Consider the following 19,743-nt stretch of genomic DNA (forward strand, 5'->3'; position numbering starts at 1 on the left):
ACTACGACTAATACTTATTCTACTTAAACACAATAGTTCTAGTATAAAAAATCTAATCTTATAGCTTCACGCTGTATCCCGCAAACAAAAAAAAACAAACTCAATAGTTTATTAGAATTTAAGACCAATTTAAATTTAACGTGGCACGACGAGGTTCCGACTGTTAATCCTATTGAACTATTGGGCTTGTTTTTTTTCTTTTTAGTTACATACAATCGGGTTATAAGTTTTGCATATTTTTTTTTTACATTTTTCACTCGTGGCATAGCGGCACAACCGTGTGACTCCAACCGCGACAGGTTGTGGGTTCGATCCTCACTTGAGGAAATTAAGATTATCATTACTTCGTTTTGGTGTAGAAGCAAAGCACGGCGTCGAATTCCACTCAACACGCAACGCACACTAGGCTCCCTACATGCCGGTACAGCGTGAAGCTAAAAAAGATACTGAAGATACTTGGAAACTTTTTTGGTAGAAATATTCGAACATTTTAACAAAATAGCTTGTACACGGGACGACATCGACGCAGCGACACGCTATAGTCCCCACATAGTAGGTTCACCAAAGGAACTTGGGAATCTAGTGTTAAAACACTCTGTTCCTCATTAGGACTCTTCCGTTCTCCACTTTCCATAGATTTTTTAAGAGCATCTTATATTTAGAGAAGAGCTAGGAAATAGTTATAAAACATTTCATTTCCCCAAGTGGAAATCGAACCCGTAACCCTCGCACTTATAGTAGCAATATACGTAGCAACATATATTGTAACAGGTATTATATAAATGAAAATCAGCTTCGCGATATATTTAAGACACTCCGTACACCATTTTCCGCCGAATTCAACTCGCGGAACTCAATACTGCGCTTTGTTTTGACACCAGAGCGAAGAAATGAAAATATACATTTAAATAAAATGTTCATTTCCTCGAGTGGGGATCGAACCCATAACCAGTCGTGTTTACAGTCAGACACTTGTGCCCCAGCACCACGACTGGCGTCAAAGGTACTACATGCTTTAATATTTCATTATACCGCTCTTATTTCCCGGTGATGGTACCAACGATAGCCTACTGGATGGTACACCACCACCAGGAGATAACTTTTCAATTAAAATAAAATAAATTTATCGTCTTGTAGTCCTCGTAACAAAGCTAATAAATTAATTTTTTAACCAATTAATTTTTCCCAATGAGCTCTATAAATTTTATCTGTCAATCCTTTTTTAATTTAAAAAAAATTATGCAGTTATTTGTTTTTCGTAATTATTTTTGTTTCAGTGGTGCAAATTTTCATGATAAAGACAATGGTAACGACAGTTTGCATGGTAAGGGCCATAAATAAAGTCCACGCTAACAAAGTTGCGGACAGTTTTGTCTTTAATAAATTATATGAGAATAAAAATCATTACCTCCTAAAATCATACTTATTTATTGATCGTTATAATGTTTTTGATAAGTTTTAAAACTTTATGATTAAAGAAACATTAAACATTCGCATCTTCACCTCTGAACTTTATGAAAGTTGTCATATATGAAACTTCAACATGTGTCCCCATCGACATTCAATCACTGGTGTGTTGTATAAATAACTAAGTCTAAGTCAAATCTTGTTTTCAGATAGGTATTACATCTTAAAATGTTGCACAATATATTATGTTTATTTCTTTTGGTAAAGTAAAGGCTTTTGGTGTTAAGAAAAGATTTCTATTTTTTATTGACCGCTGAAAAATATCAATGAAACATCGTAGATGAGAATATATTATTTAAAATATACTCGTAGTACCAAATTTTAGAAGATCGTCACAGTGTCTTCGTTTCGTTTTGCAGCTAAGTAATGTCGAAACAGTATTTGCCTATTTAGAAGCACGAAGAACTAGTATGCGGGTAAGGTTCGACATGCGTCACGGGCTCACGACGCGGCGTGAGCGCTACATCGAATATAAATTAGGCTACTGGGGTCGAGGCGGCGGGCGGACCCTGCAGCGACTCCAACTCCGCCGTGTGTACCGGAGGTGTCAGCGTTGGAACGGCAGATCAAGCGTGGCCTCCGACCGCTGTGGACCTGCTCGCATTCGCTCCACAGGAAATAAAACATCGATCGTGTGCTTTTAACGACGCTCGTGCAAGAAAATAAACATGAGGATTTTACCACTGTAAGTTTTTTTTTGTTTCTATTTTTTTTTTCTATTTTTATATGAACTTATGAAAGTTTCTTAATCTTTAATTTACAAGAGTAAGCTTTGCGATTGTCATTGCGACGTAACTGTTTTATGCTGTACAGCCTATAGTTAGGATTTTACATACAAAATATTATGAGCTTCTGTAGGTGGATAGTATACTAAAATATTTAACTGTAGTTTAACTTGGTCTGTGAGTTTCACGGTCTCCAGCGCTCAGCGATGCAATATATAAAATAATATTTAGTCATTACAACTAGTGAGAGGTATGCAAACGAAGGTCTGCTTATTACATAGGCAACAGGTTAACGTGTCAATTGAATAGGGTCTATTATCGGGCAAATACAATTGACGTGTTTTTCTATACCAGTATGATTTTCAACGTTTTAGTGCAATTAGTCTTATATAAATTTATTTTAATCTAATACTAAATATAATATATCGATAGAGAATTCTCTATTTTTTAACTTAACTAATTCATTACATATCTTTCAGTCTACATTATCCTCGTGTGGTTTTTTAATATCACGCTAGTTGAATAATGCAGTCACGATCGTAATGCTAATGTAAGAGTAAAAAATATGTCTGATTCCACTTCTGTTTCATAACATTTGACTTATAAACCTCATTATAAAGGCTATGGTCTGACCTAGCGGACCAATTAATTTTCAAATTATTTGAGCGAAACTACGAACCGGTTGGTGAATGACTCGGTGCCATGAAAGTTACGCTCGTGACCTATGATTGGGAAACGTTACATTACATAGGATGTCGTACATTCGTGCATGGCAAGACTCAAACAAAAGCTCAGCAGATCACTCCATGAATGGAGTGCTGTGGGAAAAAATATTATTATATTTGTTTTAATATTCATTGCAAAATCTAACCAAAAAGGCTTCGACGTCGATTTTTCATTTACTGTAAACTGATACACAATTTCTTTGATATTCTCTATAGAATCGAAATATACATATAATTCTATTAAACATTATTTAAATTTAATCAAATTTCCATATTAAAATTAAATACAAATATTTTTTCTAAAAATAAACGAAGATAATTTCAGTTTGTGAGCGTAAAACTTATGTAAACGCGTTGAATTTGTTTGAAAGTACGACTTTTAAATTGTTTAGATCTAACGTAAGAGATATTAAACATTGAGTAATAAAACTTTTCTTATAATTTGTCAATTCCATTACGCCACGGCATATATCGTAAGTTCTAAGAAAGCAACAATGTTAGAACGGTGTTTAATTCCACAAAATTTAAAAGACCGACTACTGTCCCATAATAATTAAAAACTTTTCAGTAATTTCACATGATAAATTTCAATTTCATCCTTTGTCGCTATGATGGATATTAAATAATTCAATTATATAATTTGTCAATTATATTTTCCAAATATCCTAAACAAATGGTTCAAGCTGCAACTTATGAACAAAAAATATTTATTAAAATAATTTGTAATAGTATAAGCTAAGCTAGTCAACTTTTGTAACTGCTAGAAGGCAATGAATGTAGTTACTTCCAGTTGTTGGCCTCAATTAATAAAGATTATGTATTAAAATTCCGCTACAATTCTCGTTGTTTTTAGAAAATTTGTGTCATTAAATATGTTGGACTGTTTAATTCAAATTTATAACTTCTGACAATAGTTTATGGTTTTAAATTAAGATAAATAATTATTCAAAATATTAAATATTTGTCTTTTTTAAACTTAAATTAATAAATCCATAATTTTAAATACATGTTTAAACTGTAACTTGATTAATAATTATATTTTATCATTACTGCACATAATAGGTTTTATGAAAGAAACGTTGCATATTGTGGTTCCTCCTGGTGGTGTGGGTCCTTCCTGGACTCTGTAATAATATTGTGTATATTTTTATCGTATACTTTTAGTGTACCTACTTTATATTATTTTTTTCAACTTAGATATCACAATTGCATGTAACGAATAAAATAAAATTAATAAACAAGTAATTAATAATGCTATATTGCAATATTTTTCCTACATTAATATTGATATTTTTCAATAATATCTGTGTCTCAGTTCTTCTATTACTTGCGACTCTCCTCTTCTATGTACCTATCTCCTATCACAGATTATGTATAATACATAATTAAAGCAAGAAAGACAATGTAACATCTGTAAAGAATATTTATCAGGACATTAATGTATTACACGATCATTTGTTTCTCGTTATTTCCATATTTTGCACAACCGCAACACTGTGGGAAGGTTCACGCGTGAAATTCTTCACACGGATGTCTCAATATGTATATCTGATAACAACGTCTTGCAACGTAATTCTTGAAAGGTGCTTGAGAAATTAAAATATTTCGAATTTATAATAGACCAATTTTATGTTTAGAATTTTTTGCATTTTAAAAAGACACCCGTAGTGTAAGCGAGTAATGTGCGTAAAGGTAGAGCAGACAAGTTTGCACCAGGAGGTGCAGCGGCTCGGCTGCCGCATTGCACTCTGAGTGCGAGGTCACCCCAATTCTTACGATTTCTGGTTTCTGTATGAATAGCCTTGACTCAAATTTTAAGTTCTCATTACAAGTTGTATTGAATCCGAAAACGTATGTACTCTACGTATACATACATACTACAATAAACACGATACACGCAGTGCATTAAACATTTAAAGTAGAAAGTTATACTTTTTCTGATGTGACTTGAATCTGTAAGAAACGCGAATTGCATATTGTAAGACCTGCACGAAAAGCTTCTATTAAAATATATTTTCAAATTCAATGAATAATACAATAGGCGCGTTGCGCCATCAATTAGCTTTCAAAAAGTCAACATACCTACGTACTACGTAGTTATTTGTATAAGACATTAAAAATTAAGATAACATCCGTGACTATGCATAAATATAATTCGTGTATTGTCGCATATTTCTGCACATCATTTCGATGAATTTATCTATTATATAAAATAAAAGTGAAAGCTTAGGGAGCCTCCGTCAGTTGAATCGGAAGCGGATGCGGAAACTGCTTGGTCTAGAGATCCGACCCTGCGGAGGCCTGTTACTCAACTATCTATAAAGCGACACGTTGACCTTTAGCTGTCACAGGCTGGAGGCTCTTACGCACTCGGATCCCGTGCTCGGGACCGGCGCTGACATACCAATCCACCTCCATACGACATTCAAGCAACCTCGTAACTCTTACAATTTGACATTTAAGCTATTCGACACATCTTTACATCAGACTTACGAGGCACGTCTGTCTGGCTAGGCTAGCTAGCGCAACCCGGACTACAGCTTTGTTGCTCTTATATTTACATAGGTATTCCACTAAGCCTTGACCTTTGTTAATTTTGTGTATCACGGTACTTGTTTTTATTGTAGCAGAAAAACTTAATCTAAATGAAATCGTAGATATATATCAACAATTATAAATCAAAAGCGGCACAAGTCAATTAACATCGATTAATTTTTCATTTACCAAATGGATACTTAGTTCGGCGTCTCTATGTAAAGGTTAAATATACAAGGAAATTATTGCGAAACGTCATCTTTTGCAGTCATAAAAGAATCAATATGAGTAAAAATAGGGTTTTGGTTTATTCAGTATAATTTACGAATTGTAAATAATATAATATTATTTTTAAGTAGTAGGTACTCGTGCTCGTACCGTCGAGTCAACTTGCAACGTGTACATCCTTGGTGCAAACTATGCGCGTATATAGACATTTACTTTTACTTTCTGTGCATATCCAAGAATTGACATTTGGAAATCTCCATTAAGTTACACCTAAACACTTTTCAATTTACTTCTTGCGTAATATTTAACTTTAAAAATCATCGCGACTATGTTGCGTGTACTAAAATTGAATTTGAAAATCAATCTCTATTATAATACAACAATGATAATATGTATGTAAATTTTATATTTTTATGAAAACAAAAGTTAAGGGTAATATTAAAATAGAAACGCCATACGATCTATGAATTATATTTTTTTTATTAGTCTGTTTATATATGCTCATCTTCTAAACTACCGGACAGATTTGAATGATATTTTGCTATTAGGTCTGGGCAGGATCTAGGCTATATTTGATATTGAATATTTCCGTATGAATATTTCCGTATGTGTATAACCGTGGCCCAACTAAGATATAGGAAATAATTAAATGCGTCCTTAACAAAAGTTGTTTAGGACGCATTTAATTATTCCCAATTGACATATAAAAATTGAAAATCTTCATATCAACCATAAAAGTCCACAAAAAGTAGATTAAACAGTGATATATCACTTTAGTAGAAGATGTTCAACACAAAAAAATAAAAACTGGAGATCTGAAATATAATATGATATAGAGCTATACTAGTCCGACTAAATTATAAGAAATGTCGCCTTAGACAAAGTTGTCCAATATGGCAGGCAATTTTAGTTGATTGTCGTAGCATAATAATATACTACCTCCTTGATTGTAACTGCGACAGTTATGAATTGATATCCGCTCAGGAAAATAATTATGTTTAATTTGCTCTTATTCTTCTAATTCTCTTCCGTTATAGAGTTCCTTCAAAGAGTAGCAATGAATTGGACTCAATCTATCGTTTTTTAAGAAAAAGAAAGAAAATATGTTATATTATATTTATATACAACAAACATTTTAAGCAACTTAATTTTATACTTTCAGGATTGTATTGGTCGCATGTTTGGTGTACCAAGCGCGAGCGCGACCCCAAGACGACTCGGAACCGCGAGCTGTTCCCAACAGGGGACTCCTAAAACGAGGTCTCGTTGGTAAAGCAAAGACAACGACCACCACACCAGCACCACAGGTAAATTAAAAAAATACTATATTAACTTTACTATTAAGAAGTTTAACACCTGTTAACAATATTTTCGAAAAGATTGTTAATAAAACATTTTTATTATAATATATGGGGTGTGTAAATATATATACATCTAGATATGTATGAACATAAATTTTAGTCTTGTCTTCTGTCTAGACAGATTTCATTATTTATCTCGATTTCCCGAAATTTAAGACTTTATTTGTTACACCCACCGTACTGACTTGAGGCAAATCTCGGAGATTGTGTTACAGTACGTTTGCGTCGATTACATCAGATGGTTTATGCGGTTTTAGGAACAATGGCCGCGATAGGGATTTACGATTTTAAATCTTTACGGTTGCCACCCATACTATATCCACGTTTAATAAGTTTTTATCATTAAATGTAAAGCGACAAAAAATATCTTGTCGTATTTCTCAGCCATATAGCAGCCCTTATGCAATTTTAAGAAATGTATGTATGTAAATTGATATTACGTTCTTTTAACTACGCTGTAAAATAAAAAAGGCCTTGTTTGTGCGAATTTACTATATTAATACAGTAGCTTGACATTGACGTGGTAAAAGGTGTGGGGATAGGCCGTGTCCAAGGACTGCATCCTCATTCCGATTATAAAGTAACTGAAACGACATACGACTATACTTTGTTTTTATAATATAAGGATACACAAGTATTTTACTTCTTGGTTGATAGTTTATATATCTACAAACCAATGTTGCATTTACAATATTGTAATTAAGTAACTTATATGTTATGTAGTTTAAAATTTTTACTATTTATTGACTTGACAGTCATATAAAAGATTTTTTTTAATAAACGTTTCATTTGACGTTAATTCGTTTTGTTATGAGTGTATTTAAGATGTCACATACGAATAATTTGGTTCAATGCGAATTCTTCTAGATCGGCACAGCGTCCGATGGACGATCCGTCGCCTTCGGAGCGACCTCAACGTGGGTTCCCTTTCCTTGAAGGCATTTCTACATGCGCCTAAATAAACCACTTGCTTATAACAGTGCTATATACTATTTGTATTGATAAAACTGGTTCTCGGTGGAAATATTACGACCACTATTGGAATGTATCATTGCAACCTCTTAAACTGTGACGTACTGATATGAATGCATGCCAATAATAACTTTTGAAGGTCTTCTAGATGTCTCCATTTTATACTCATGATATTTCTTATTTATCCTTGACATATTGTAATTAGGTATATAATATCCAATAGCTTTTTGAATTATTTACCTTTTTGAATCATGCTGGATTTGTACAATTTTGCAACCAATTTAAATTTTATAGGATTTTTGGGAAAAAATTTAATTGGTTAAGAATGGTTCCCGAATGTTAATCTTTCTATTTTGATTTCCGCTATGATTTGTTTACGTATTTATCAGATATTTTGACTCGGGAGAATTAATTATTTTCGTCTCCTCGCTCTGCCACCAGAACAAGGCGCGGAGGTGATTTACCTCTCAAAATGAAGTTACAAGAGAAAAAAAACTGATAATGTTGTAAAACTTAATTATTAGAATATACATATATTTTTTTTAATTAATAATTTCTTCCATGCGTACATATGTTAATTAAGATATTTGCTACAATGTGATCTTTTCTATATAAAAATAACAAATCAACAGGAGGAGCCAGAATACGAAGATGAAGGTGATTATCAAGCAGAAGAACCTCAAGAGCCCTCCACTGAAGTGGTTCCTTCTTCAACGGAGGGAAAAAAATTAGTAGGAAGTGGAGTAAGACCCTTTAGAAGTAACACTGATCTCCTAGAAGCCTTAAAGAGGAGACGACAACAGGTTGCTGAAGGTAATAAGTTATATATTTTTTAGTTCAACAGATCTAACACACTATACTAACAAAACCACTAGATGAAGAGAATAGACAGACTTTTTTGAAGTTCACGATATATCCCACACATATCGGGATGGCCACAGGGAACCTGGGAACCTACTGTTAAAACACTGCATTAGGACACTTCAGTGGCCGACTTTCTGGCGACTTCTAGAGGCATTGCGTATTGAGTAGCTGAACTCTACGTCGCATTTTGCCTCGATACCAGAGCGAACAAATGAAAATATTAAATAAACATTTACTAGAGTAAGAGTCGTGCCCGCAACTTGTCGCGTTTACATGCTTGTTCCGTTGAGCCACGAATGAGAAAAATCGACGATCGTTTCGACTAAAATGTCAACTAACACTTTATTTGAACATGTAACCACCTTAATATATAGGTAATGTAACATTAATAATCCTAAAATCTCCTGATAATTTGCCTTAAACAAAGAATTGAAAAACAAATGAATGAATTTTACTTATATTATGTATCAATTATGGAAATACAGATTGTAAGAAAACATTTAATGATGTAAATAGCAAATTTATATAAGTTTATAATATTTTTTTAGCAAAAGGTTCCAGTTCACCAGTACAAGTACAACAGTCCGACAATCAACCGGAGGCGCCGCCCAAAGCTAGTTACAGTATGTGGAAATTAAATTAATTAATATAATATTATCTATATAATATATGTCCTTGTATAACGAAATTGTAGACCACCTGGTTATGTAATATGATTTCATATAATTTTCTAAGCTTTAATTTAAGCTTTGCGAAATGTATATTATAAATTCGGTAACGTGTTTATCGATGACATGTATATATGTAAAAATATGCAGTGAAAGCCGAAGGTAAGGCGGCAAGGCCCATAGGACAGTCGATACCTAACAATGTAACTGTTTAACATAATAAAATTTAAAGTTAAAAAACATAAAGTTTGGGTTTAAGGCAAAGCTCGGCTCGGCCCAGACAACACACAATGCCTCAAAAATTCGGCCGAAAGTGGAGAACGGAGTGTCTTAACACTAGGTTCCCTCTGGCTACCCTGCTATATGTATGCGGGATGCAACGTGAAGATGAAAAAAAAAAGTTGGGTTTTATTATAATAAATATATATGTTATATAACTTAAGTACGTATAATAATTAATTAATCTTGATTGTAGGCAAAAAACGTTTCAACACTGCCACGCGGGAGACTAAAGCGGAAGATGCGCCTGCGCCGGCACCTGCGCCCTCCAAGCCAACAAGAGGACGATTCAGTCGACGTATGTATTAATAAAATATGTTCGCCTTTTTATTTAAATGATAATAATTGATTCGTATTCAATATCGAAAAAGATAGGGGAACATAAATATCTCTATATGGAAATTAAACGTAAAAGATAGAAAAAAATTGCGACTAAAAAATAATAAAGAATTTGCAAAATAAGTGCTTAATGAAAGTTATGTAATATCATACTTCATGCTCACGTGCCTCCGGCTGTGAATACATAGACGCAAACCTGTAAACGATGTACGAGTCGTTGCATTATTTAGGTTATACGTTCAAATGGCAAATCGGTGTATTGACCGTGGCGTTAGAAACACAATGTATTGCCAACCACCTCTTACTAATAAATAACCATGACAAAACTAATGGTTACATAGTTTATTTATATACTAGTGTTTGACACGCGGCACTGCCTGCATGATCAAATGGATATAACTAAGAGTTGTGTATGGCTGGATATGCAGCATAGCATAGCATACCTGACTCATATCTTTACTTGATAATTGGGCAGAATGATTTTTTTATTTCACTAAGTAGTTTCTAAGATTAGCGCGATTATAATGTTATACGTGACATGTGACTTTTTTGTACGTTCTCAAGTCAATGTAATAGTAAGATGAATACTTCGCACGCGTTTGCACTACAAAACACATTGTCACTAAAAACGTAAAACCGAGAACGAAGGGTCTTAGGATATCTTTGACTAATGCATGAAAAAAAAATGTTATGTGTATTTTTGGTATGCATGTGTTTTTTTTATATTTATACTTTGATTATTATTTTATTGTTATGAGACAAATTATTTTAAATTTCTTCTTCAGCATCATCGAGGTCAGTCCAAGAAGCAGAACCTGAAGAGCAAAACGATGCTGCCCCACCCGCGAGGATTGGCAGAAATTTCTCTAGACGAGGAAATTAAATAAATTTATCCAAATGTGCCTAATCTCCTTCCCTACATTCTATCAAATTTTCATACTATTGTTTTTATAAACCATTTACCTGAATCACTCCAATTTCAATATAATATTTTGTTAAATATGTTCCAAAGCAATTCATTCATTCATTGGTATAGCGATATGACAAAAATATGTTTTTTAAAATAGTCCAAAGAATATAGTTCAAAATATTGTTACGATATTTCCACTTTTTCAGTTCTGGCCCAAAACTTCTAAGGTTCTGGCAAACTCTGAGTGATTTCTTAATTTTTCTGTATATGCAGATTATTAATATAACCGCAAATTGTTAACTTTTAAATATTAGCTATAAATATTTTTGTTAAATAATAAAATACTGGCTTATTCCTCCGACCCTATTCCTATTCGTCCCATCAGAGTAATATATAAACGCTGTTAAATTCTGGTCTGCGCTCATTGCTCATTAGTCCTAATGGAATAGAAATTTTTATATCTACTATTGTAAATTATATATAAGTAATTTTAATAAATAATTTTAATTTTTATGTGTCATGTAATTTTATCTTTCCTATCTCCTATTATATTATTAATATTTGCCAATTAAAATTTCACTTTTCGGTTTGACATTTGGTTTCACAAGCGTGCGATTGTAAACGCGATCGGTTGTGGGTTCGATTCTCACTCGAGGAAATGAAACGTAACATTTTCCTTTTTTCTGGTATCGAGGCAAAGCGCGGTTCCACTTAACACGCAACGTCTCCCAAATTCGGCGAAAAATGGGGAACGGAAATGTCTAAATATAAACGTATGTTTTAAGTCTAAACAATAGGTCCCCAGGTTTCCTCTGCTTACCCTGCTATGTTCAATGAATTATTAGTTCAATGAAGCTTAAAAAATAAAATATTTCAATTTAGGATACACTGAAATATTAAATTTTGACTCAAATTTATCCGTTATTTATATGTAAAAGAATGATATTCGTTTACGTGGATTTTATGGCTAATTCTAGGTTATCCATCAAAATTTATATGAGAAACTAAAAATATCAAAGAAAGTAATGTAATCAACAGAAATGTTGAATCAAGAGGCGTACGTAGGGCTCTACCAGTTTTATTACTTAGGTAATAGGTACCTTATAACTGATTTTATATAACAAAAATAGATAAGGATTGAGGATTTTACTTACTTGAATATATGCTTTGTTTAAATTCGAAATTTATGATAATGAAAAATTTTTTCGCAGAATAAAATAATTGTCAGTTGCAGAAAAATAAGTTATAAAGGTTTCTTTCTCAGTTTGTTTGAAGGTTAAAAGATTAGTAACAAATATTCTTAAAATATTGCATAGTCTTTAAGAAAAAATCCCATTGTGGGTTATTCAAACAAAAAGATAAGATAGATTATTCATATGATAACGAAATAATTATAAAACGAAGCAAATTAAATAAAACGTGTACATGCATAAATCTATCCATACATATTATATCTACAGGTGGTATTATTTTAAAATTAGGTTCCCAGATTCCCTTTGCCTATCTTGCTATGTGAGGGATTCAGCATGAAGCTAAAAAAATATAGTTACAGTTATGTAAACCTATTATTTATTTTTTTCAAATTTATAATGCTCTACAACAAAAAATCACATAAAAATAATAAGGGCCATTATCATCATAAGGTATCTTAATTTTATGTAGTTACAAAAACCGATTGAACCGAACTTAAATAGTAATGTAGATCCTATTTTTTTACCATTAAAAATTATACGCTTATAAGAATTGCGCTAATATGGTACCAAAGTTAAGTAATTCATTATATTGAATAAATAATCATGTAGTTCAAGCGGGCGAAGCCGCTGGCAGTTGCTAGTGTTTTATAAAAGGAAAAACTTCGCGACTAAGATACAAAGTAAATATGTGCTATTTTTAAATTTGACATTTTAACAGAAATTACGTCATGCATATAAAGATAATGTATGGATTGAGTCCACTTAATATGTATTACTTCACGCTGGAGTTCACATGGCTTTGACCCATAGTTGAAATTGTAAAGTATTACAACTTCAATTATAGGTCTAGTATTTAATATTTTGTTAAAATATCATCATCATCAGCCTGTCTGTCAGCATGTCGTCCACAGCTGGACATAGGCCTCTCTAATGGCACGCCACTGAACTCTATCTTCAACTCAGTTAAAATATCTACTAGTTTAAATAATTAATTATCCTATTATGTTAGTCATAAAATAAAATATAACAAAATCTAACCTTAATTCGATTGAGAACTTGAAATAATAAAATATTCTATGTTCTATATATGTATGTATAAATTTTAAAATCGATACAAATAAAGATAATTTTTATATTAGGTGCTGAATATTATACATTACTGAATATTAAACTATAAATCTTATCAACATGCATATGATTTTTTATCGTTTTTCTTTCAGCTTCACTCTGTATCCCGCATGTAGCAGGGTAGGCAGAGAGAGCCTAGTGTTAAAACACTACTCATCACTTTCCGCCGAATTCTAAAGGTATTGCGTGTTGAGTAGCCGCGCTCTACAACAGCTCAGCAACATTATTATGTTCTAATAGCTAATGCACACAAGATTAAAACAGCTCTGTAATATAATCTTAAAAAATACCATATATTTTGTCAGCAGGATATTAGTTATTTCAAAGAGAAGAATTAAAACATAATAAAAAACAACAGTATATAAATATTTTTATTTATATTAAGTAATATTCGCGTGGGGCATTACAACTGGTCGAGCGAGGCGTACAAATAGAGAGATAAAACAAAGTAAAATTTACTTTCGAAGAACTTTGGTTACTTCAGCAAGCAGAGCTTCGGGATAAGTGCCTGGCTTGTTGAGATTTACCAATTGTTCTGCAATCTCTTGGCCAACTCGAACCTGAGCTTCCTTTGTTGATGCACCTGTAATTTTATTAGAAAATGGTTAATAAGAAAAATAGTTCAAACATATTACGTATTTATCTGTCCTCCTTATTTTTTTATCCTCAAAGATAGCAATGTATTTAGAAAAAAAAAATATTGAATTATATCTTGCCATTTATGTTTCGCAATTTGAAATATATATTCGAAAGTATAATAATACGTATTCGGTCCATTGTTCTTAATATTCCCTGGACTTATCCTGGGAATATTAATAATAAGTTAGCTTAAGAGCTATTCTAACTAAACTAGAGTGGAGACATGACCTCTCATGATATTTAGCGAGAGAGAGACAAAAATATAATGTTATATTTATTTTAAACATTTTTAAAATATTTTTCAACACATGGAAAGAAAAATACTTTTTTAAAAATCGTTTAAGTATTTGAAAGTACCGGGATTTGAAACTGTGCGGGTTCAAAGTTTTATATATTTACCAAGATGCGGTGAGGCAATGACTGCAGGGTGTTGGATAATCTCTAGGGTAAGGGGATCTGTTGGTGGTTCCTGTTCAAACACATCTAGAGCTGCGCCTCCAACCTAAAAAACAAATTGAATCTCCATTAATGAAAAAAAATATGAAAATACTAAATTTTACAAGTCAATATGTAGAACCATTTAATATTTTGATATCTGTAAAAGATTGAGTGTGTTTTTGTACCGCACATAGCAGGGTAGACAAAGTGAAACTGGGAACGTCGTTATGTTCCCATTAAAACACTTTCGTTCCCCACTTTCCGCTGAATTCCAGAGAAATTGCGTGTTGAGTGGTGAAACTCAATGCCTCGCTTTGCCTCGTTACCAAAGCGAAGAAATAAAAATATTAAATATTTTATTTCCTCAAGTAGGAGCCCACAACCTGTTGCTTTTACAGTCGAATACTTATCCACTGCGTCACGACTGGCCTCAACATTATCATTAAAACTACTCATAATTAGTTTTATTGGCAACTGTTTCATAATTTGTTTAACTTTTTACCTGTCCTGATTTAAGTGCTTCGAGGAAATCTTGCTCATTAATGAGACCGCCACGACCTACATTTATGATTTTCACGCCTTTCCTGCACCGTTTTAGGACACTGGCGTTGATAAAGTCTGTGAAAAGAATAAGTAGTATTTTTAATAAGATATATATTTATATATTTTAGATAAGATAGGCAAGTTGTAAATTAAGTTATTTATATACGATGGAATGGAGAAGAATATCACATAGAGTGGCTGAAAAATTGACGAATTGTCTGACTATATACAAAAGATGGAGAAATAGTTCAAATATTTTACAGATCAAGGAAAATTACATAATTATTATTTAAAGATAAGGTTGTCTTTTTCAACAAGGAAAAGATAAAAATATATTATACCAATTTTATCCTCTTTCGATAAGGTAATATAAACAAGATAACTAACTTCTTACAGTAACACGAAATTTTAACGAGATATTGAAAATGATAAACAAAAAATTATTGAAAAATATATTCTCATGTCAACAGTTAATTAGTTAGTTAATTGTTTGGGGATCTAACACAAAACGTTAATATTTAATTATTGAGTCTCTAATGATTATCAGCTTCACGCTGTATTTCCGTACACAGCAGGGTAGTCAGAGGGAACCTAGTGCTAAGACACTCCGTTCCCCACTTTCTGCCGAATTCTGGAGGCATTGCGTGTTGAGTGGCAGAACTCAACGCCACGCTTTGCCTCGACACCAGAGTGAAAAAATGGGAATATAAACGTAAATAAATATTTCACTTCTTCGAGTGGGGATCGAACCCACAATCGTCCCGTTACAGTCACACCCTTGTGCCGCTGCGCCATGATGGCCTTAATAAAATGATTATCATTACTATGAATCAAACTGTCGAATATTTATTAATGATTTAACAAATTTAAAGCAATTCTTTCATGACGATCTCATTCGGAGCCAAGTTATTAATATAAGTTATCGATATTTTTCACACCTTACTAAATTTTATTATCTATTTAGCACGATTTTTATGCTTCTAGAACCGAAGTTTGTATATCTTTTCGTCATAATATCTTAGTCTTAACGCACCTTTTAGGTATATTATATATCTATGTAATCCCATAAGCCTTTTCTATAAGCTTTTGTCTATTTAAAAGAAGATTCGAAGATAATAAAATCTTGCATTGTCATTTTATTTTAAAATGTCGAAATTTTAAGATATTTAAAATTATTTTTATCCCAATAAAAATTGTTTTCTATATACAAATTTAATATGTATCACTAAAAACTTACTTCTGGTGGATTCAATAAGTGGTGTATGAAGTGTGATATAATCGGCAAGGGGCCAGATTTCATCCAGCTCCATCTTTGTGGCGTGAAATTGGGAGCACTGCTCTGCCGTTACAAATGGATCAAATCCAATGATCTAAAAATATATATAATAAAGCATTTATTATTATTATTAATAGCATCTTATTTCCAAATGAAAAATTAATAAATAAATTCGCAAATTGAAATTAAAAAAAATCAAATTAAGTACAAATTCAAATTGCGGCATAAGTACTCGGAAATTTCAGAAATTCGCTACAGGCTTACATCATGTACAATTCTACTATAAAAATTCCATTCGCAAAAAAAATATTTATGAGATATTAAAATTTAATATCACAAATTATCTTTGTTAATTCTATGCATCTCGCCAAAGGCAAAAGAAAGCAGAGACAATTGTGAATCCATTTTAAAAGAGTGACTGCTAGCGTTGTCTTTTGCTTTAATAGATTGGGTAAATGTATGTATGTATAGTAAATATAATGTATAGTAAATATAATATTGTAATAAAAAATACTACTAGATATAATTAACGCGAGTGGGGATCGAACCCACAGTCATCGTGTGTAATTAATTGTTATCAATATGAAATTAAATGCCATAAACGTATCACGTAACCTATTTAATAATTAATTAAAGTCGGTATAATATCTACTCAAATATACAAATATAATTAAATTTTATTGTTTTTATTATTCATTATAATGAGAATTTGACGTGAAACAAAAAATACACATTATTTAGTAGGTAAATATATTGACATTAAGTATGGCGTAGGATTAGGTATGGATGAAACAAATGAGAATCTTACATAATATATCTCAAATGTAAGTGCTAGTTGAGCAGTCAAATCAATTACCTTCATGCCAAATGCGTTCATGCGTACTGCTACTTCGCGTCCGACCCTGCCGAGTCCCAGGATAGCCAGGGTTTTCCCATTAACCTCGGTGCCAGTATGCTGTGTGCGCTCCCAACGACCGGCCTTCAGAGCAGTGGCAGCAGGGACGATGTGACGAGACAAAGCCAAGGTCAATCCGCAAGTCAATTCACATGCGCTGAGAGCGTTAGCACCCGGTGCACTAAAATTTGAAAATATATGTATATTTTAATGCTATGTAATCACTTTTATAATTTATATAAAAGAGAACAGACAGATAAAACAGGGTAAGGAAAGAGTACCTAGTCATAAGACACAGAACAGCACAGCACAGAAATCAGGCTGATTTCTGTACAATAAATAAATAGATATAATAAATGTCTAGTTTGCATTTTGCTGGATATAAATATGGTAATATCCACTAAATGTAATAATAATAGTAGACGTCCTTGAAAATAATTGAATCTGGAATATAACAAAACTTTGATTTTTTTTTTGTTTCAGCTTCAGTCTGTATCCTGCAGGGTAGGCAGACGGAGCCTAGTGTTGAGACACTCCGCTCCCCACTTTCCGCCGAATTCTGGAGGCATTGCGTGTTGAGTGGCGGATCTGAACGCCGTGCTTAGCCTCGACGCCAGAACGAAGAAATGAAAATATTAAATATTGTAGGTCCTCCAACCTGTTGCCTTTACAATGACACGCTTGTAGCCCTGCGCCACGACTGGCCTCAATAGTAATAATACTAATAATAGATGTGCTTGAAGATGATTAAATATTGAACCAAAAAAACTTTGAATCAATTGTGGTTCAAAAAAGTTTCTATATAATTTCAACTGTGTTTTAAATAACTATTCACAAACCCTAAATGTCTCATAGATTACAATGTTATTGTCCATAATATTCACAATTATTATAAAATAACAAACAGTCGGCTCACGAATTACGTAGATAGAGAATCAACGGTTTGATAAAATTGTTAGTTGTTGCATGACGCAAGGTTAAGAGCGCTTTAAACGATAACAGAATTACGAAAATCATTATAATGATTACACAGACTACATTTTGTCAATGATATCCACTTATATTATTGAGAAAATAACAATCACCCATTATAATTGCTTTGTAAGTAACGTGGGAAATATTTTGTCATATAAATTAAACTTCGACTTACTTGATAACTCCGATGCCCTTCTCTCCGGCAGCTGCCACGTCGATGTTATCCACGCCAGCTCCAGCTCGACCTACAACTTTGAGTTTAGATCCAGCTTCCAATACCTCTTTAGTCACTTGTGACGCCGACCGTACCACTAAAGCTTCATGGTTCTGTTAAATAGAATGGCTTAATTAATATTTCTGAGGCCTTTTGTAGCCCAGGAGCACAAGCGTAAACGCGGCAGGTTATGGGTTTGATTTCTACACGAGCAGAAACTGGCAGGTTCCCGAAAATGGGGAACGTAGTGTCTTGACTCTAGGTTTCCAGCGTGAACCTGATTATAAATATTTAATACTACTACTACTATATACGTCTTATTTAGAAATCTAATACAAAATACTTACAGGAATTTCCTTTAAAAGTTCCTCTTTGCTTATCTTTGCCTTTGTCGTTACGTTAATATTGTGAGATTTAAGTATCTCGGCACAGTTTGCACCGACTCCATCTACCACTAGAACTGATTTGATGCCTAGACTCATCTCGTTAAGATCTATAACATATGAAACCAATTAGAATTTTTAAAATATCAATATATAGTATATCACCAAACCGGCTTTTTACGTGCTCAACCTATACCAGAAATAAATTCTCTACTTTAAAAACAACTAATTTAGCAGAGTATATTGAATTATTATCTATTATATAAGCTTAAAGATAACATAAACTTAAAAGATTATTCGAAAAAAAATGGACGATCTATTAACATTAGTACACAAGTAGCAGGAAAACGTTATCCAACAAGAGGGTAATTTATTGGACAACATTAATCGTTTCGTGCTAAACTTGTATTTAGATAATTATGTACTGTAATATTAAATTTAATCACCCCTTATATGACGATTGAAGCAAAGAATATATTGGTTCACAACAGATAATATTAATATTAGTACTTACAAAGTAATATAATAAGGAACGTAGAAGTGTGTATAACGCGGCGTGGTCCGCTAACGACTGGTACGAGGTACAGGTCTGTCGCTGTGATAGGACGACTCGGATGTACATATAACCGAGCGGAGTTGCTAGGCGACGTACATATCTTAGTAAAGTGTGCAATAACATAGATGTGTGTAGACTTCTATATCTATGATATATAGCGATAGGTTGCGTCATATTCAACTGATAATATTTGGTCAGTCATTTTTGTTTATCATTCTTTTGATATTTGTCAATTTTCCTTAATAGTTAACTATTACATTTAAGCATATTTTTGTATTACTTAGTCTTCCTCTTTGTTCTGTTTCGGTGTTTTTTTTCATTTTCTAATACTAAATTCTTTATTTTGTTAGCTTCACTAAAGTTTTATAAACTTCCATTCGTTATTTTAGAAATATCTGTAATGGGGGAGCGAGGCAATCCCGACTCGAGT

At 32.7% G+C, this 19,743-nt stretch overlaps 2 protein-coding genes across 2 annotated transcripts; one reads left to right on the top strand and one right to left on the bottom strand.

The window, feature by feature from the left end:
- The first annotated feature begins 1,874 nt into the window (after positions 1 to 1,874).
- LOC146527024 (uncharacterized) lies at positions 1,875 to 11,586 on the top strand. The gene is made up of 6 exons (XM_085205595.1): positions 1,875 to 2,152; positions 6,843 to 6,987; positions 8,646 to 8,826; positions 9,426 to 9,500; positions 10,021 to 10,122; positions 10,949 to 11,586. Exons 1-6 carry the CDS (start codon positions 2,136 to 2,138, stop codon positions 11,044 to 11,046), a joined length of 618 nt encoding a protein of 205 aa, XP_085061721.1. The 5' UTR covers positions 1,875 to 2,135; the 3' UTR covers positions 11,047 to 11,586.
- A 2,165-nt stretch (positions 11,587 to 13,751) lies between these two features.
- LOC146527025 (D-3-phosphoglycerate dehydrogenase) lies at positions 13,752 to 19,430 on the bottom strand. The gene is made up of 8 exons (XM_085206213.1): positions 19,272 to 19,430; positions 18,722 to 18,867; positions 18,336 to 18,487; positions 17,147 to 17,366; positions 16,252 to 16,384; positions 14,974 to 15,089; positions 14,433 to 14,535; positions 13,752 to 13,977 (listed from the first exon to the last, which is right to left on the bottom strand). Exons 2-8 carry the CDS (start codon positions 18,854 to 18,856, stop codon positions 13,850 to 13,852), a joined length of 987 nt encoding a protein of 328 aa, XP_085062339.1. The 5' UTR covers positions 18,857 to 18,867; positions 19,272 to 19,430; the 3' UTR covers positions 13,752 to 13,849.
- Positions 19,431 to 19,743: the final 313 nt, after the last annotated feature.

Source organism: Heliconius melpomene, chromosome 21, assembly GCF_056956725.1.
Source record: "Heliconius melpomene rosina isolate 202511_hmr_F chromosome 21, ASM5695672v1, whole genome shotgun sequence".
Classification (NCBI taxonomy): domain Eukaryota; kingdom Metazoa; phylum Arthropoda; class Insecta; order Lepidoptera; family Nymphalidae; genus Heliconius; species Heliconius melpomene.

Coding starts and splice junctions, on each gene's coding strand:
- LOC146527024 (XM_085205595.1), top strand. Junction 9,501..10,020: donor GCCGCCCAAAGCTAGTTACA/GTATGTGGAAAT, acceptor TCTTGATTGTAG/GCAAAAAACGTTTCAACACT. Junction 10,123..10,948: donor AAGAGGACGATTCAGTCGAC/GTATGTATTAAT, acceptor TTTCTTCTTCAG/CATCATCGAGGTCAGTCCAA.
- LOC146527025 (XM_085206213.1), bottom strand. CDS start 18,856: ATGAGTCTAGGCATCAAATCAGTTCTAGTGGTAGATGGAGTCGGTGCA. Junction 15,090..16,251: donor ACTTATTGAATCCACCAGAA/GTAAGTTTTTAG, acceptor TTCTTTTCACAG/ACTTTATCAACGCCAGTGTC. Junction 14,536..14,973: donor AAGCACTTAAATCAGGACAG/GTAAAAAGTTAA, acceptor TTTGTTTTTTAG/GTTGGAGGCGCAGCTCTAGA.